The sequence below is a fragment of the Homalodisca vitripennis genome, chromosome 1, assembly GCF_021130785.1.
Source record: "Homalodisca vitripennis isolate AUS2020 chromosome 1, UT_GWSS_2.1, whole genome shotgun sequence".
NCBI classification, from domain to species: Eukaryota; Metazoa; Arthropoda; class Insecta; order Hemiptera; family Cicadellidae; genus Homalodisca; species Homalodisca vitripennis.
The window spans coordinates 158,806,324-158,827,002 of NC_060207.1; the positions used below are offsets into that span (position 1 = coordinate 158,806,324).

Below are 20,679 nucleotides of genomic sequence, written 5' to 3' on the forward strand. Positions count from 1 at the left end.
GAAACATCTAAATGCTTAACTACAAGGAATTAAGAATCATGACAGTTGTTAGCTTGCACATAACAAATGTAATCTTAAAATGCTGACAAAGAAATAACAATATTTATTTATACTGAATAAGACATGCACCCACTTTGTTACTCTACAATACTGAATGATCTTTTTGAGAAGAAACCTGACTATATTGGCAGCATACTCCATAACCATCTTCCAGACCATCTAATCTACAGATACTGACTTGTAAGACTGAAGAACAACTTAACAAACTGATTTATGAACTGACTAGACTACACTTTGGATGGGTTCAACCATTCTGTCACTTTTGTAAATTGTATGAATATAATGTCACCATTTTTTCTCAAATAGAAAAAAAATAAAGATTGTTCTATTATATTGACTTTAAACACCTTATTTAACTAAGATCTACCTGTAGATATTATTTTTAACAATTTAAATAGTTTTATTTCATACTTATTTATATGACTCATTTAATTCCCATCTTTTAATTGTATAATACAAAATTTACTAATTAAATTTTGTTCGCAACTTTTAACCATTAGTTTTGTATATGTAACAATTTAACATATAGAAGTAATAGCTTGCCATCCTGTAAATGCTTTGAATGTTGCTACTAATTAACTAGGGGTGTACTAATTACATCAAATGTATCATGTTCGAGGTTTATTGTAAATTTTACACTGCAAAGTTGCAGCATATTAATACTATTTGTTCTTGACCAATAAAATATTTGAATTTCCATAAATAAGTTATTGAGTTATAATGGGATATAAATAGTGGGTATCAGTATTAATATGGCATCCACATTAATCATTACTTTTCTGTTGCCATTCTAAATTCTTTTACTTAAAACAATTATGTGTTGATCCCTTTGTTACATTTCACAAACTATGAAAAGAAAATATACAGTTGGTGGAAAAAAACATTTATTCGAGTAAAAATAAAGTACAGGTAACATATATGATGATTCACAAAATAAATATTGGTAGACTAGATAGACCACAAAATATTAGTAAATTTTCACTACATTATTCCCATTAGGAGTTTAAATCAATCAGAAGCATATATAAAACAAAAACGTCTGAAAGTTCTTATCAACAATTAATTAATATTGTAGGATTTTCAAATGATCTGTACTTTCTCTTTCTCGACTTCACAATACAGCTGTTGTACACCCATTGTATTTTGTGTATTAGTCAATAAAAGATAACCAGGAATTGGGGTTGAACCGGGGGGTGCCAAAAGGGTATTGGTGTTACCCAAAGTCAGTAGAATTCACTACTGCCATGTCAGGTGTCAACTGTAACCAGTTATCACAGTGTAGAATAATTGGTGTTACCCACATTCAGTATAACTCTCTACTGCCATGTCAGGTGTCAACTGTAATACACAGCTGTAACCAGTTGTCAAAGTGCAAAGGGTACTGTTATCCACTGTCAGTAGAATTCACTGGTGCCATGTAATACAGCATTTACAATACAGAGCTGTAACCAGTTATCACAGTGCATAGGTATTGGTGTTACCCACATTCAGTATAACTCTCTACTGCCATGTCAGGTGTCAACTGTAATACACAGCTGTAACCAGTTGTCAAAGTGCAAAGGGTACTGTTATCCACTGTCAGTAGAATTCACTGGTGCCATGTAATACAACATTTACAATACAGAGCTGTAACCAGTTGTCACAGTGTATAGGTATTGGTGTTACCCACATTCAGTATAACTCTCTACTGCCATGTCAGGTGTCAACTGTAATACACAGCTGTAACCAGTTGTCAAAGTGCAAAGGGTACTGTTATCCACTGTCAGTAGAATTCACTGGTGCCATGTAATACAACATTTACAATACAGAGCTGTAACCAGTTGTCACAGTGTATAGGTATTGGTGTTACCCACATTCAGTATAACTCTCTACTGCCATGTCAGGTGTCAACTGTAATACACAGCTGTAACCAGTTGTCAAAGTGCAAAGGGTACTGTTATCCACTGTCAGTAGAATTCACTGGTCCCATGTAGTACAACATTTACAATACACAGCTGTAACCAGTTGTCACAGTGTATAGGTATTGGTGTTACCCACATTCAGTATAACTCTCTACTGCCATGTCAGGTGTCAACTGTAATTCACAGCTGTAATCAGTTGTCACAGTGTAAAGGGTACTGTTGTAATCCACTGTCAGTAGAATTCACTAGTGCCATGTAATACAACTGTAATACACAGCTTTAACCAGTTGTCACAGTGTAAAGGTTTTGATGTTACCCAGTCAGTAGAATTCTGTACGTTTATGTCAGGTGTCAACTGTATTACATAGCTGTAACTAATTTTCACAGTGTAAAGGGTCTCTTTCTGGCTATCTTGCTTCAGCAGCGAGACTTGTATTTTTATCTCTTTACCGACACAGCACCTCCTTATTATTTTTTCATTTACATAATGATAAAATTATATATATATATAGATTAATTATGATTTTATTATTAAAAAAGTAATTGACTTAACCAATAACCCTTTAAATTTATTTTATATGCAAAAACACAAGTAGATTTGGGAAATTGGATATCAGAAACAGGTAACATTTTAAGTGTAATAAGTCGGTTATCAATATTAATGTCTAAGTAACAAATATACAATTTCTCAATAATACGATTAATTAGTTCCACATGGCTGTATACGTCTAACATAATTTCAATTTTATAATTTACAATATTTAGTACAATTTACTAAAATATAAAGAACATTTCAACCTTATGTTGAGTTTCAAATGACATAGTTGTACCTTTATATCTATAAAGTTAAAATTTACAGTGACCAGTGGAATGTACCTGTGGCCTTGGGTTGTAATGGCAACACCCCACACACACAACATGGACAGTAAGCCCCAGCAGAGGGTTGTATGTCCCATTAGTTAAGACTCTTCAACTCCACTCAATATGTACAACAGAGTAGCCAAAATAGCCAAACGGAGTATTATTTTTGTGTAACATTTGTGTTTTTCAGAGTGATAAAGAAGGAGCTAACTTTATTTATTATCCTTCAAGAAATAATTTAATGTTTTATGCAGTAATAATTTCAATTATATACGATTATAAAATTTACTGAGTCCAATGTAAAGAACATTATTAAACACAGTACATTGTGATATTTTATAGCTTGTTTGTATTCAAAATATAATTTAATAATGTTCATATATTTATAAACTTGGTACCACATACATACATACATACGTACATTTTTATGTATGTGTATATATAAACGGATGATAATGGAGTATAGGATGGCGGTAAATACAGGAAGTACAACTTTAACATTATAACTATTCAAATTATTTTTTGTATTATTTTATTATAGTTTTTAATAAAATATGTATCATTATTTATATTATTATTTTTTAACCCTACATCCATTCTTGGAATCCAACAATTTTAGACTGCAATACATGTTGTTGAATAAACAAACTTATTGTAGGGAAAGAATATAAATTTAATGTTACAGGTCTATAAAGTTCAATCACTAAAATTTCCATCTTACAGATATCTTCTAAACTCCAATCAACAGTTTCATTTAATTTTAACACAAATTGTGAAATGTGTATGTTTTTTATGAAACAGATTTCAATTTTACTTAGTTTATTTGGTCTCGTTTTCTAAAAAAGTCAAATAAAATGATAAAGAGTGTTTATTAGATACAGAACTAGACTATCTTAACATCATATAATGCAACATCAAGACAATAAAAATAGACTGTCTCCAAAGAAACTTCAATGAACTGCAGTTGCAGTTATTAATCAATTCAGTGAAAAACTTGCATCTTTTTTCTATGAGCTGCAATATATAACACTCATATATTTATTTAAAATATATTTATTAACCTATTGTGGATCAAGAAATAAAATTGACAGGTCGAATTTATACAACGGCATTCCCCCTTGCCATATTTCATCATAAATATTTTTTCGATTACTAGCAAACTTAATTACTCCAGATTTGATGTAAAAAGAAATTCAAGGTCCCCACCCAACCCGGAAAAGCGAGATTAATCAGAGAATTTCATTCTCCATGAAAACACAGTTAATAAGACATGACTTTAATTTACAAACTATAAACATCTCTGCACTTATGATTAAATGTGTTATTAACATGTGTTATCACTGTGACTATGTCATAACTCGGTTTACACATGAGCGAGAATTGTGCAAGCTTAATTGCGGCGATCAGTCAGTCCTACACGATTCGTAATATACTGGATTAAATGGAGCAGTTTAATCGAGAGAATGCAAGCCATCCGATTGTTGCCGTCCACAGTGTGCATGCACGATGAATTGTTCAGAACTTCTTTTACAAACCGTTCTACATCAAACATACCGACATTCAATTTTCAAGAAAAGTGGAGTATCCGCAAGTATGGCCAATTGACTGTCAGCCTGTCTGAACCTGTTGTGGTGTATCTGAATAAGATAGCCTTGTTATCGAAAGGCCTCACCAAGTAAAAAGTTATACTATATTAGTTATGATGAGTTTTCAATGTAAAATTTAAAATATAACATATAAAAGACCAATACAAGCTCAATTTTTAACATTACCATATATTTTTGTTTGTTACTGGTAACAATGTTTAAAAAAATAATTCAAGCCTGAAATTTCTTCTTTTTTTAATTATACATTTCTAACACAGAATAAACTTATTTCTACAATAAACTTAAGGTTATCCAAGCTTTTTCAGATTCTAAAATTTTCTCAACATTGAAATATTACAAATATTAAAATGTAGCACATACCTACAATATATTCTTTCCAATTATAAATGAAAGCCAATATTTATAATTTAAATTTAAAAATGAATGAAGTAGAAAATGCATGCTTATTACAATAATGTATTATATCATGTTACCTTTCCTTTTTGTAACACAATAAGAATTCATCTTCAAGTTAAACGTATCTTACAATGGGCAACAACGTAATTAATAAAATTGAATTTTTATTTTTCTCTAATCTTGAAATAGATACCTTTTTTTGGTAAATTATCCAGCTATTAAGAAGAGTTCTTTTGCTGGCATAATATAATTGTTGACATCAGAGCATTACTGATCAAGTTATCGGATCCTGATTTATTGCCATTATTCCAATACAAACATTATCTACCGTTTATAGCCCTCAATTAGAACAAAGTCTAATTGTTGTACTAAGTAAAGCTTTTAATTAAAAGGGTTATGTAAATATTATTAAAACTTTTAACAATACTTAACACTTTTAATTAACTTTATATGTTACTGTAATGAGTTATCTTTTCCATGGAGTAGTTTTCTTTATAAAAACTATCGAATTCTGTTTATAATATTTAAAATGTTACCATACAAGCTACATTTCTTAGAAGAAAATAGGAAAAAATCAAAATTAACTTTCTACTGACTGATTGCCACCAAAGGTGGTTGAGATGACTACAAACATCCGTAAGCATTTAGTTACTGTACATTATGAAAACCAGCTTGGTTTATTTGTATCCTCTAAAAATTAGTCACAGTTTTAAAATCTACCTTACTTCTTTAACATGACAGACATAATTATATGTCAACTACATGTTGGATTCAGTTATAGTGTACAACAAATTTGAATAGTAAAAATTCTCCTGGGCCAGCCTCACTAGCTTGACCTCACTCGAAGAGCGTACGAGTACAGGGTACCGGGAAGTATCTAATGGCATAGCGACCAATTAGCGCATCCGGTAACTGTTCGATTCATGGATCTCGCACAGTTCACCTTTGAAATCAATGTCAAGAGAGAAATCTAAATCACGGTTGTTTCGCTGGTTAGGCTTCATCCCAAAAGTGCCGTAGATTTCTTCATTCTTCTTCACTGTCATGTAATCATTGAGGTAGAAAACAGTCTGTTTCCAATGAGTGTAGGGCGCCTCAGGGGCTGTGCTGAACCCTATCCGCTTGTGACACTTGGTGAACTCTATGGTGAAGAAGGTCACCAGTGCTTGTATGTAATCGTTGCGTCTCACTTGGAGGTGGAATGGAGCGCTGAAGTTCAGATCTGCCTTTGTCACAGTGTATAAATCCACTTCCTTGATTAAACACGCATTGGTCACCACCTAGAAGATAGTAAGTACAATAATGAAGAATTAGTTGGCTATTCCAAACTGATATAAAGTACAATCTGCAAAATCCAATAACCACTTTCTGTTCTAATTAGATAGCATTTGCAATGTACTAAATTTCTGCACTTGAAATAGACTATGCTAACCTAATAGAAAATTGTATGATTAAAAAATATAAAACTTCCACATACATTTAAAAATCCCACTAGAGATTTACAGTAAAAGTGCAGTAGTTGTACAACTGTAATCACCACCAGCTCTGAAAACCTAATATTATATGTATGTATGTGTGTGTGTATATATATATATATGTATGTACAAAAAGTATGGATATCCCATATTATGAACCCACTTAGAAAAACCAACTCAGTATAAATCTATAGAGTACAAACTACTTTTTGGTTAGTGTCACAAGGTTGATCTTCCTCCAAAATACCAAATTTGAGGCCCAACTAAAAACTTTAGGAGTGCAAAAAACCACAAATTTTTTTGAAGAGGCAGGCAGAATCAAGGACCTTTTGAAAAACGGACAACTCAAGACAGCTATTAGAGATGAAAGTCAATGGATATTTCGCAATGTGTTGTAGAGAATCCTTATTTCTCAACTCGTTCTGTTTCAAAAACATAAATATTTTCCAAATGTCTGCATGTAGTTTTTTGCGCAATAACAATGTAAACCTTACATATCCATTTAGTTCATGACCTTTCTGAGGACGACTTTGATCGCGAGTTCAATTTTGCGAGTTAATGATGAGAAATATTGATAAAAGTATAATAGCATTAAGTAACATTATTTTTGACACACAAAGCATCATTTATGCTAAATGGCAATATAAACCAGCACAACTCAGTAATGGTCTGATGTTAACCCCCCACTGGATAAGAGAAACAAACACAGTATCCAGAAAAATGCAACAGCAAATTATTCTGGCTGTTTGGTTAACAACAAATAACTTCAATGTAGTCTGAGTCCAGCAAGATGGAGCATCTCCGTACTACAGCCGGGATGTCCGTATATATTAAGACACACCATCTTTCCCAATCGCAGTATAGGCAAAAGAGGAGATATAGAGTGACCTACAAGGTTACCTGATTTAACACCATTAACACCATTAGATTACTTTGTGTAGGGCCACATTAAAGACATGTATAAATCAAAACATTTTGTTTCTTTTGTATATTATTAATTTATATAAAACTTTCACACACATGTGATTAGATAATGCAAAGTATAAACATTCTAAAAAATTCTTATCAAGATTTTCAACATCAAATTTTTTTGAGAGTATAATAAACAAATTTTACAATAATTTCTTGAAATATTCTAGAAATAATGACATATAATAAGTTATACACAAATTGAATGTCAAGCATTATCAAGCATTTGTACAAAAAGGCTGGAAAACAATGTTAGTAGATTTGGCGCAAAAGTTCAAAAATTAATAAATAAAGAAAAAAATTTTTAAATAAAAGAGCTGAAACTATATTTATTTTTGTTAAGTATAAAACTGTGCCCTGGTCAAGCATTATGGTTCGTGCAGACTAACCTGTGAAGTAGCCTTTTCTTATCGTAAAGCTTTTGTAAATGCTTGGGAAAAGAACATTAGATTCGAGAGACAAGGAGAAAAACCTCAGAAGTTTCTAGGAACTAATCTCTTCAGCTCAAGGGGTATTAGAGAATACGAACCCACAAATCTAAATTGGTTTTTTAAAAGCCTCAGATTCAAGGATTAAATACAAGTACGGGAGCCGCAAAGGTCCTTTTAGGATTAATTGCAGGGTATTAGACTCCTCACTCAATTTAAAACTCCTTTAGACTCCTTCGCACAATTAAAAAGGACCTGTTTTATGTCTGGCACTTTATGAGCGTGGGCATACAAATATTTGGAAGCAAAAATCTTATGACAGAAAAATTATTGCATGGCATCAAAGGGATTAAAAACTCAAAAATACATAGACAACATTTTAGGTAAGAACATTTTTTACTGTGCAATATCAATTCACCAATTAAAATAATTAAACTAAGCACTATTTTAAACAGTAGCATAATATTGTACTTAAAAAAGGGAAATAAGAAGAAATATACTAAATTACCTGTTTAGGGTCAACTACGTCCACAAGTGGTTCACTGATTGCCACCTTGCGTATAGAGCTCATATCAAAGCCATACACATCGTCCCACCAGTTGATTTTCTCATCCTTGTACTGTCGGTCCTCGATACCGCAGATGAACAGCGTGGCTCGGTCAGGGAACAGCATACCCCCTGGTTTGAGCCACTTGTCCCTTGCATACAATACTGTGTCCAGCATAGACTCATAGAATAGGCAGTATCTAGAGAAAAATTTATTTCTTGATAAAAGTATGATAATAATTGAGATTTTTCCTAGCTGATTTATTTAATCAACAGGCAAATTGCACATTTTTAAATTATAAAAAAAAGTATGAACCCATTGCTGTTGCATCATAACTCTTTATGACACTTATTAATAATAAAACCCTTAGCAAAACACTACCATCATCAGCAAATAAGCAAATTTTACTTAGTGGGTCATCATTGACCAATTGCGGCAAACCCTTTAAATAAATTAAAAACAAAAGAGGTCCAAAAATATACCCTTGAGGTACACCATGTTTAATTTCTAATAGTGGAGATGAATTGTATGTTATTGTATTGTTAACCTCATGTCTAATTTCAACATACTGTCTCCTGTTTGTCAAATAATTCCAAAACTAGGCTATACAATGTTTTTCAATACCAATAGAACTTAGTTTATATATCTAAAAAAGAATGAGTGTTATGTCATACACTATCAAAAGCCCTGCTAAGATCCTTAAAACATCTTCTCTATCCACAGAAATATAATTATAGATTCTATAAAATCAATTCCTGCCATGACAACTGGATCTACCTTTTCTGAAACCATGTTGATCATGCAAGGAATTTCCCTCCAAATAAGTAATGACAAGGGGCGATAATTATTCAGTTCTTTACACCCCCTTTGTTGTATAATAGTATTACCTTAGCAATCTTTAATCTACTAGGAAAGAGTCCACTAACAAAAGAAGAACTGACTAGATGAGTCAAAGGTAGAGCCAAGCTGATTGAGGCATATTTAATTACAGGTATCGGAACCTCGTCAAATCCTGTTGACCACTTATTGTCAAATGAAGAAATTATTTTCAACTGTCCTCATTTGACACTGTTGCACATCAAAATTTAGACACTATTGATTATGACTCCATAAAGTAAAAATCCTTTCCAGTCTGTTGAGTAGGTTTGGGTTTTATAGATAAATCCACAAATTCATTGAGAAACTATTGAAAATGCAGCTTATTGTTTGAAGATCAAAACATAATGTATTAATAAACTTAATTTCAAAATTTCTCATATTATTTTGCTTATTTTTAGTTTGCTGATTTATAATATTCCATGTAGTTTTACAAATATTATCAGAAGACTTTATAGACTTATCAAAATGTTCCTTTTTAGCTGTAATTATTTTGTTCTTGTAATTATTTTTACAGAATTTTAAATGTTTAGTCAAATTTTTATTCTTATTAACTCTAGCTAACTGACTTAATTTAAAGAGGTTTTCTTTTTCTTCTTTTACTTCTATCGTAATCCAAGCTTTGTGACTCACTTGTGATCTTTTAACATTACCATATTGTCTTTAGTGAAATTTCTAAATTTTTTAAATTTAGGTTTATTAGTGTCACTTTTACTTATATTGGCATTTAAAAGCTTCAAGATCAATCCATCATGGTCAGAGATTTATGTATTTACAGGATATACCCTCAAGATATTGGAAATTAATGTGGTAAGCACATTATCTATGGCCGTTCGAGAGGTGGACGTTTAGCTAGTAGGAAAATCTACCAAATACAGTAGTTCGTCTTATACATTCCATGAATATCTATTGTCTAGTGGAAGAAGAATTGATAAAGACTTCAATATTTATATCACCTATCACAATTACATTTGTGTATTTTTGTAAATAAATATTAAGAATTTGATGCAATTTTTCAAAAAAGATTTGGACAGAGCTATTTGATGAGCGATAAACACCAAGGTAAATTCAAAGCATTTGCATTCCATTAGGCAACAATCAAATTCTTTTTAGCCTTCTCTTTATCTTTATGTAGACTAAGAAAGATTCCAAACTTTAACTCAATAGTTCAGTTTGTTTTCAAAATATGGTACTGATACCAGACTACGACTTTTTCGGTACACAAGATCAAGATTGAGAGTACAACGCAAACGTTGCCTCACTAGATCCAGCTACTGTATGAAGCAACACTCGTGTGCAAAAGAAAAAAACTTACCCCATCCATTCCGATATAATGATATCGACTTCTGTGATATCATCTGGCATTGAGACTTCCTCCACTTTTCCTTTGACTATAGTGATGATATCAGATAAATTGTTGGCTTCGACAATCTGCTTGGCATACTCGACGATGTTTGAGCATTCAATACCAATGACACGAGCAGCTCCTGCCTTCGCAGCAAACATTGACAAAATACCAGTTCCACAACCAATGTCTAGGACAGTTTTTCCCTAAAAACATTTAAGAAAATTATATTAGATTAAAACCATACACTTTTTAAGCCAAGTGACAAAGTCAAACCGTTATAAAATATACTTACCCTAAACAAATGCTTATTGTGAAACATTGAATTCCTGTATGTCAGAGTCCGCACTTCATCTTTTAACATCTCTTCGTGTATACCAAAGTGAGCATATGAATCAAAATAATAATCCCTAGAGGTCATCTCTTCCACATTCACTTGATCTTCCTTGGAATCAGGAGAAAGAGACGAATCCTTTGGAATCTGTCCATTAGTTTGTATAGCATCTGCAGCTACTTCCATTGATTCCATTTTTCCTATCTGAAAGCAAATGTAAAATCTGTCAATACAAAACAGTAGTATTTGAAAAGAAATTTTAGATTAACACATGCACTGCTGAGACTGCACATGGTCACTTTGTGCACCCGTATAATTTGTTAGTTGCATAGCAAGTTATTATTTTATTGAGGTTATCCGTTAGTGCAGTGTTGTTCAGCAAGTAATTGACTGTTTAGATAAATATTTACGAAGATGTATAAAAAATGACACAAATGATTTTATCCAGTTAAAATATGTGCACTGTTGCCCTTGAGAGGTCTAACCTTGTGACATATATGCCGTCTGCTTGGAAATATTCAGTCAAGAAGAGGGAACCATTGTGTAAGGACGTTTTCCATGTACTCAGCATGAAATTAAAACTACAATAGCATATGTAACAATCAGATCTTGTGTTCTTTTGAACAAAACACTACCAACCCTGGAAACACTACCCTGGAAATGATTCAGGTAGCATATGGGAAAAACTTTTCATCCTGGACTCATGTTTCTGAATAGCACAAAACACTTTAGAGGAAGTACAAAGATGCTGGTTCATGCAGGCCTCCATCAATATAAAAAAAGGTAAACATGAACATCATCGATAACATGCTGTGAGAACATCGCCAATTGACACTATGAAAGATTACTGACATGATGCATATTTTGTATTGATCTGATCATTGAGCGAAGGTAATACAGAACACCATAGAGCCTCCCACCCCCCCCCCCCCGCACAGGGTATAACTGATGCGAATCACACTAGGAAACTTCGTCAAATATCTCCAGTAAAGAAAAATATTGATGTGTTAAGTGAGCAGCAATGTTATTAGCTTTAAATGTTACCAAAAAAAGCTGAAATATAATAACCAATGTCATATCATAGCACAGTGAAATATTGATGCACAAAAACAATTTCAGCAAATGATCAGAAAGGCATGTCATGTTCTATACTAACTGTACAACAAATATGCATCCAACTTTTATCTTCTGATACTGACACGCCAAAAAAACCCCTCTGATACTGTGACTCTGTACAGTGAATACCCACCCCTGGTAAGAATTATTTTTGAACTATTTTTACTTCCTGAAATTTAAATATGAAAGATAAGGCAATTTCATCACCACTATATTGTATGTCTGTCATAGGTACTTGTGGAAAAAATATACTAGTGTGTGAAAATATTAAATATGGTTTTACTTTTATTGTGTTGTAGATTCGTTTTTTATTGTTGTAGATTTGTTATTTACCATGAAAGCTAAATAATAAAGTATATATTTTCATAAACTGGGTGAAATTTAGCACATTTTTCTTTCAATTTAAAATTGTTTTTTGGCGTGGTCTCTGCCTGGTTTTGAAACTACATATTTGTTTTGTTTTAAATCCCAGCACAGAGAACTACAGCTACAACTTCGTAGATCCCGAAACTGGGGCCAACACGCAGCGTGTAGAAAGAATGTGGGGTAGTACGAAGTGGCGCAGAAAGGTCCAAAGTGGAACTGCTGGACCACTTTGGATACAAGTAGGTATCATCTAGATATTTACTTGACAGAATACATGTGGCGGTCGGAAGTAGCGGAGACCGCAGGCGATAGGTCTGATGCGTTGTTAGCGGACATCGATTGTGGCCTTCTGGGATGACGCCAATATAAAATAACCATTTTTTCTCTCTGTTCATTGTTGTAAATATATTCACATGTTTTTTTCCTCCTAACTGTGCCCAATTAGTAAAAAAATAGGTGGGGTCCGTATAGTGCATAAGTACCAAATAAACTATTAAATATGAATCTTATTTTAATGCATTTAACTAATCAGTTGCATTTTATCACTTAAAATTATTTGACTTATAAAAAAGCATATATTTCTTAACTTTGAAAAATAATGTAATTTTGACGAAGCCTATTGTAATCTTTGGAGTACTTAATGGCCAATAAAACTTCTGATTTCTTATAATTTTTGTATTAGTATTTCTAGTTAATTTTGTAATTTAGATAACCAATAAAAATAAATAAATTGTATTGAAATATTTCTAACTTCCAAATTATATTAGTAACCGCAACTTACTGAAGTAGATGCCATCTAAATTGCAGTATAAACTTGCACTACCAGAAAAATTTACCACTAAAAAATAGTGCTATGGAAAGATTTTGGGTAGTCAAACTGATTCTCCATCTCTGAAGATCAGTGTTAAAAAATAATAACATTTATCACTGATAAAATTCTTTTTTAATTTTCACTGAAAATGAATGATATATAGATACATATCTTTATTGATCTTTAAACATTTACATGCAATGGATCTCGTCACAATATGATGCAATTACAATTTGAAAGTTAAATCAGATCAAGAATTATATTAAAATACATATACATTACATATAAACAATGATAATCAACCATGCAATAAACGCAAAGTTAAATCACGGGCATAATACCATTGAATCAAAACTAATGAGCAAAAATCAAGTTAACCATAAACGTCAGCCTGGGATTTTTGTAATACACATTTTACAATTTTTTTACCTAAATTATATTTAGAACAATACTAAATTCTGAAAACTGGGCTGCAACCTGACTAATGTCACATCAGCTCCAGGAATAAATACTGGGTATAAATCTTTATTTACTTTATGTCCCTAGATGAAATTTCATAACTATAGGAAATAATAAAACAAAATATATAAAAACATACTACATCAATGCTAAATAAAGGGAATGAATTGTGCTTCAAGGGGAGGCTGCAATGCACTAATTCATTTTGTTCAAGGAAATTTGGTGATTTATGTTGGCAGCTATGATAAACTGAAATGATGGTACGATTTCAACAAAGAGACACACCAGTTTATGTCCTAACTGACTGGTTTTGTTTTACTAACCAGTTTTCCTAAACAAGTGTCTTTACTTGAAAAATAAACGAATATATCAGTTGATATCTTCTAATATATCTGTATACAAAAATATGGACTTTGTTTCAGAAGTTGAATAATCATTTTAAATGTTCCTAAAAAAATAGCCTGTGATAGGTTTTATATTATTTTCAATTTCAAAGTTATTTATTTTAGACTCAATTTTAGTACATCTTGTATATCCTTGATCAGAATAATATGGCTGTACATAACCAAGTTGTGCAAAAAAATCCTAAAATAGTTTTTATAATTTATTTTTGGTACTTTGGGATTATACCGACCACACCAGTATGAAGAACACAAAAATAGAAATTTATAGAAACAAACATGATAGAACGAAAAAACAACTCTTCAATTACAAAATTACAAACTTACAAGAATTTCCAGGTATTGTGATCGGTATTGTTGTCGCTGTTATCTTATCTTTCTCGAGAATCCTGATTACGGCAGGCCGCGCGGCATCACGTGATTTGCACGGTACATCATTGCCTTTCCATTACAATTCAATTTATATTTCTGATTAGCCCCTCTAGAATTTGATATTTTACTGATAGGTACTATCTCGAGGGATGTTTTTCTTTCGTCGACATCAGCGCGGGCTTCGGCAGCACCTTCGGCACTCGCATTTTGGGTGGCGGAATGTGATCAAGAATAAAAACAAGTTTTGAGTGTTTTTTTAATAAAAAGTTTAGTTTGGTAAATGTTTGTTTTTGTTGAATTTTTGTGTTTGGAGAAATGTAGAGGTAAAACACGGAAGTACAACAAAGCGATGCACCAGCTGAACGGGCGGCGAGACTCTGCAATCACGTTATCTACTAGACGCTCGACTTTGACCTCTGTCTGAGGATGGGGAGGTGTTTGCGATAAGACAATTCCTGTTTTATATTGACGAAATATTGTTCTACGCTAATCTAGTAATCAGTAGAAACGAAATGTGAAATAACGATTCATGTCTGGGTGTGGTCGGTATAATCCCAAAGTACCTTATTTTTACATATTGAATTATCTTTTATTAGACCATACATTTTTCAATTTACGGGGACTTACATAACTGATCATAACCTCAAATAGCTATTTATAATATTGTACTATATATGTATTATATATATATATATATATATATATATATATATATATACTGAAATCTTTTTGGCAAAGTTATTATATAAAGAGTTGGAATATGTGGTCAAATAGACTTAAAAAATTACAAATAAATATGCTACAAATTTGAGCTTGTTTCAAAAGTTTTAACCAAAATACACTATGCTTTTGTAGTCAAAACTTTCTTTTTTGTAAATACTAATTTCATTTTAACAGCCTGTTCTTTACAATAAATAATATGTAGACAGATTTTTTGGATAATTTAAAACCACCTGTATTTTAACCACCATATTCTTAAATTATACTGCAGTCGCCTTCCTCCAGAGTGGCGTCTGACCTTCTCTCACTAAATAGATCAAAGTCTTCTCGGGTTATAGGTCTGATCACATGGTCACCTGAGGAAGCATCTTCACAGAGTCTGCATCCATCAGGATATACGCTCTGTAGAATGTGTGAATGTGTGAATCAGGATGAAACTGCCGAACACTTGCTCTTTGAATGCCCTTCAATAGCAAGAGAGCGGTATGCCATCTTTGGTAGTTTGGACAAGGGGGGTGAATTTCAGGTATCAGCGTGGGACAGCACTGAATGTGCTGCCATAGATAAAAAAACATCCTTCTAGATAGTATCGATCAGTAAAATATAAAATTCCAAGAAACTGAAAAATATGACATTCCAAGAAATTGATCACCAATGCTTGTAAACTAAAAATATAAATACAAACTCACCTAAATTATATTATTCTACTTAATAAATATGTCAATTACTGCTAACCGCTACCACAAAGATCAATTACTGCTAACTGCTACCACAAAACTAAACTTAAGGGGAGATCTCTACATGGCTTTACATGCGTTTAAATGGGAAATTTAAAATGTCAAAAAAATATGAAATTTTAGTAGTATAAAATATATTTTTTTGTCATCGGCATGACATATATATATATATCAGCTCCAGCAAGATACAGATATCACGTGAAAGTATAAAATGATATAAAATACATTTGGTTTAATACACTGAGAAACTTTTGTTGAGCTATCAATGAGTTTGTATTCTTAAATTTGCATATAGGGGTTTTAAGTTTTCCACAAAAATACACACAGCTCCTGGATGACACATAGCCTATACCACATGAAAGTACACAATATGCACTACATTATGAGATAATACATGTGGTTTTATGTGCTGAGAAATATTTTATTGGGCTACCAACGAGTTTGAAATCTTAGATTTGCATGCAAGTAGACGGTCTGAGATTTGTTTTTCTTAAAAATAAAAAATGGCTCCAGGATGACATATAACATGTGAATGTACACAATATACACTACACTACATATGGTTTTACCCTGAGTTTTTTTTTATTAGGCTACCACCAATAAGTTTGAATTCCTCAGGTTTTGCCGATAGACGATCCGAACTTTATGTTATTTTCAAAAATACAAAATGGCTCCAGGATGACACATATACCAGTAGAAAGTAAACAATACACACTACCTACGTTATGATATAATACATCTGGTTTTATGCGCTGAGAAATATTTTATTGGGCTGCCAATGAGTTTGAAATTTTAGATTGCAAGTAGACGGTCCGAAATTTGTTTTACCTAAAATACAATACTACTCCAGGATGACAATTATACCAGTGAAAGGACATAATATACATTATAATATATATATATATATATATATATATATATATATATATATATATATGGTAATTCTAAGCAATATATGGGTCAACCTCGATTTTTCTCATATTACAATATAATGTTCCAATAGTCAATTAGAAAAGGAAATGAGTAGAATTTCTTGCCGGAAAGCAGTTATAGGGAGCAGGCAACCGCCAGACGGTCATATATTGCTTAGAGTTACCTATTAGTGATCAGGGGCACTGACGTGATCTGGGCTTCAAATTTGGAACTACTCGAGTTAATTTGTTTTTCTAAAAGAGCAAGCAGCGCGAAGCGCTGCGCAGCGGGCAGGCATCGTGCGTGATCCTTTTTTTTATAAAAAATTTCTGATAAATTGTTATTACATATTACAATATAATGTAGGTAATGTATGTAAAACAATTTTAAACACATAATTACATGCTGGAAAGCAAAGTAAACCAATATAATCCGCCCAATACAAAATCTCCGTAAAAATCTGGTAAAGGAATCTGTGTCATTCCTTTGGCCTGAATCAATTCAGTATAGACGAAGATCACGCACGATGCTTGCCCGCTGCGCAGCGCTTCGCGCTGCTTGCTCTTTTAGAAAAAAAATTAACTCGAGTAGTTCCAAATTTGAAGCCCAGATCACGTCAGTGCCCCTGATCACTAATAGGTAATTCTCGCGGTTGCCTGCTCCCTATAACTGCTTTCCAGCAAGATATTCTAGTCATTTCCTTTTCTAATTGACTATTGGAACATTATATTGTAATATGAGTTGCCTGCTCCCTATAACTGCTTTCCGGCAAGAAATTCTAGTCATTTCCTTTTCTAATTGACTATTGGAACATTATATTGTAATATGAGAAAAATCGAGGTTGACCCATATATTGCTTAGAATTACCATATATATATATATATATAAAATACATCTGGTTTTATGCCTTGAGACATTTTTTATTAGGCTACCAATAAGTTTGAAATCTTAAGATTTGCAGGTCCTAAGTAAGAAAAACTTTCCCAAACATAGTGGCGGGTAGGGTACGATAAGCGGACCTGGGTTTTTATATCGAAGAATGTAATCATCGATAAGTAATATTCGCATCTCAAATCCTAGACTATCAATCGATATAAAAGTATCTATAGTCCATATCAATCATATGTTTGAAATTAAAATATGAACTTAATATTTACAGTGATCAAACAAATTATTATAACCAAATTTAGGAAAACTGAAGGCGACCATATCTGCTCCTCTCACAGTTAGGCTACAGTTGTTTCTTTCCCGAAAATTTCACAAAATCGGTTTTTTGGTACGAGTCCAACATGTTGAAACCACAAAAAACACGTCCTATCATCTTTCAAACCAATGTTGTGTAGTTTTCTAAAATTTACTGCCATTTTTAATAATCAAATGCTACTTATGTAAAATTGAAATATTACCTTAAACGTGTATTATTTGAAGTGTTTACAGCTGTTGATATAGATTATTTAAGTTAATTATTCGAAATAATTAATTAGTATTGATTTATTATATCGATGGTTATGATTAATTAATATCGTTTACCAATTTCAATATAAAAAACCGGGCCCGCTTATCGTACCCTACCCATAGTGGCCTTCAAATAATACCAAAGTACCATTTCTTTTTTGGTACTTTGGGATTATACCGACCACACCCAGACATGAATCGTTATTTAACATTTTGCTTCTACTGATTACTAGATTAGCGTAGAAGACTATTTCGTCAGTATAAAACAGGAATTGTCTTATCGCAAACCCCTCCCCATCCTCAGACAGAGGTCAAAGTCGAGCGTCTAGTAGATAACGTGATTGCAGAGCCTCGCCGCCCGTTCAGCTGGTGCATCGCTTTGTTGTACTTTCGTGTTTTACCTCTACATTTCTCCAAACACAAAAAATTTAACAAAAACAAACATTTACCAAACTAAACTCTTTATTAAAAAAACACTCAAAACTTGTTTTTATTCTTGATCACATTCCGCCACCCAAAATGCGAGTGCCTCCGGCCATCAGCGCGGGCTTCGACAGCACCTTCGGTGCTGCCCCGCGCTGATGTCGACGAAAGAAAAACATCCCTCGAGATAGTACCTATCAGTAAAATATCAAATTCTAGAGGGGCTAATCAGAAATATAAATTGAATTGAAATGGAAAGGCAATTATGTACCGTGCAAATCACGTGATGCCGCGCGGCCTGCCGTAATCAGGATTCTCGAGAAAGATAAGATAACAGCGACAACAATACCGATCACAATACCTGGAAATGCTTGTAAGTTTGTAATTTTGTAATTGAAGAGTTGTTTTTTCGTTCTATCATGTTTGTTTCTATAAATTTCTATTTTTGTGTTCTTCATACTGGTGTGGTCGGTATAATCCCAAAGTACCTCTTTTTTTTATGGTAAATCTTAAGATCAGCGACTACCGCTCCAATCGCTGTAATTTTTTACATACTAACACAGGTTAACATAATTTCACCGAAAAAAATAGTCCCGATTGTCGCTGGGGCCGTTTAAAACCCCCCCCCCCCAAAAATTGAAAAAAATAAAATTTAAATTAAACAAAATTTTAATTAAAACAATTAAAATTTAAAAAATTGTTTACTTACCTTAATGGTATTTTTATATTTCTCATCAGCCCCTCTAGAATTTGATATTTTACTGATAGATACTACCTCGAGGGATGTTTTTCTTTCCTTGACATCAGCGCGGGGCAGCACCGCTCGCGCTGATGGCCGGAGGCACTCGTTTCAACTAATTAATTTGTAGCTTGTCTTCGTTGGAAGCACATTGTGCGCACAAAACACATTAGTATAATAACACGCTTTTCATCAAACAAACATGCATCGAAACATGAAGAATAGCGTGTGACAAGAACCATCGCATGCCATGTCAACAACTTCACTAATTATTCTTTGTCAATGTGGGTTTGTTTGTTGGTGTCTGGCGGTCAATCGAAGCCGTCGTATAGGTCACGTGATCCGCCCGGCCAATCGGAAACTTTCCTGTTTGTCACGTGACTACTGTCAACTCATCAAAACGACCATGGTCGGCCATTGTTTTTAGTTTGATAGTCGAAAATCTTGTTATTTATGTGTTTTGTATTGCCAACATTGTACTGCCAAAAAACGGGGTTTTATATGTTAGCAACAATCGGGACTATTTTTTTTTTCGGTGAAATTACGTTAACCTGTGTTAGTATGCAAAAAATTACGGCGATCGGAGCGGGAGTCGCTGATCTTAATATTTACCTTTTTAATTTCAATCCCCAATTAGCCTAGTCTGCAAAATAAAAGTAACTTTGGTGAAATCCAGGAGCCTTCTCAACTAGAATGGGTAGAATCACTAATGGGTTCTTTTCTGAGTATAATATACATAATTTATATATTATGTTAAAACTCACAATGCTTAAGGTGCTGGACATATTGAGTTACTAACTATCCATGCCAGTCAAAGTATTGTATACCTTGAGGGATTATGAGGCTCTTGGCAGTCAAAGGGTTAACTGAGAACACTTTGGTTAGTTTTCCACTTTTCACTACTTATTCATTAGAAGGCCTTTCACTGATGCAAGTAAGTTGCAATCAATAACACGGAGTTTTTATTTAAATATTATAATAACATTTTGAGGAGTTACATTTGAAAACATTAATCTCAAGATCAGTTTAGGCAACTAATTTCCAGAATTCTAGAAACCATCCAATGGCTAACCTCCACAATGATGATACCACAAATTTCTCACTACTACCTATAGCTAAAATATTGGAAGTAATAAACACTGTATGAATACAATAACTAAAACATGCAATTTTAAAACAAAAATAGACTAAATTTACACTTTAAAAATCATCTTACTGTTGGTAAATCCGTTGAACTGGCGGCTTCAACGACTGATGCTGAACTCGAGGAGGTACTTGTCGCCATTTTATTAAATCGCAGTGATCGCACCGCTTTTATTCCTTATTCGCCATCCAACCTCCAATCACAAAACATGAACGCTGTTGTATT

General features: G+C 32.9%; 1 protein-coding gene across 1 annotated transcript; it reads right to left on the reverse strand.

Moving 5' to 3' along the window:
* Positions 1 to 927: 927 nt before the first annotated feature.
* On the reverse strand, positions 928 to 20,679 carry LOC124375056 (protein arginine N-methyltransferase 1-like). Its single transcript, XM_046833183.1, has 5 exons — positions 20,527 to 20,679; positions 10,761 to 11,003; positions 10,436 to 10,671; positions 8,206 to 8,443; positions 928 to 6,105 (listed from the first exon to the last, which is right to left on the reverse strand). Exons 1-5 carry the CDS (start codon positions 20,593 to 20,595, stop codon positions 5,722 to 5,724), a joined length of 1,170 nt encoding a protein of 389 aa, XP_046689139.1. The 5' UTR covers positions 20,596 to 20,679; the 3' UTR covers positions 928 to 5,721.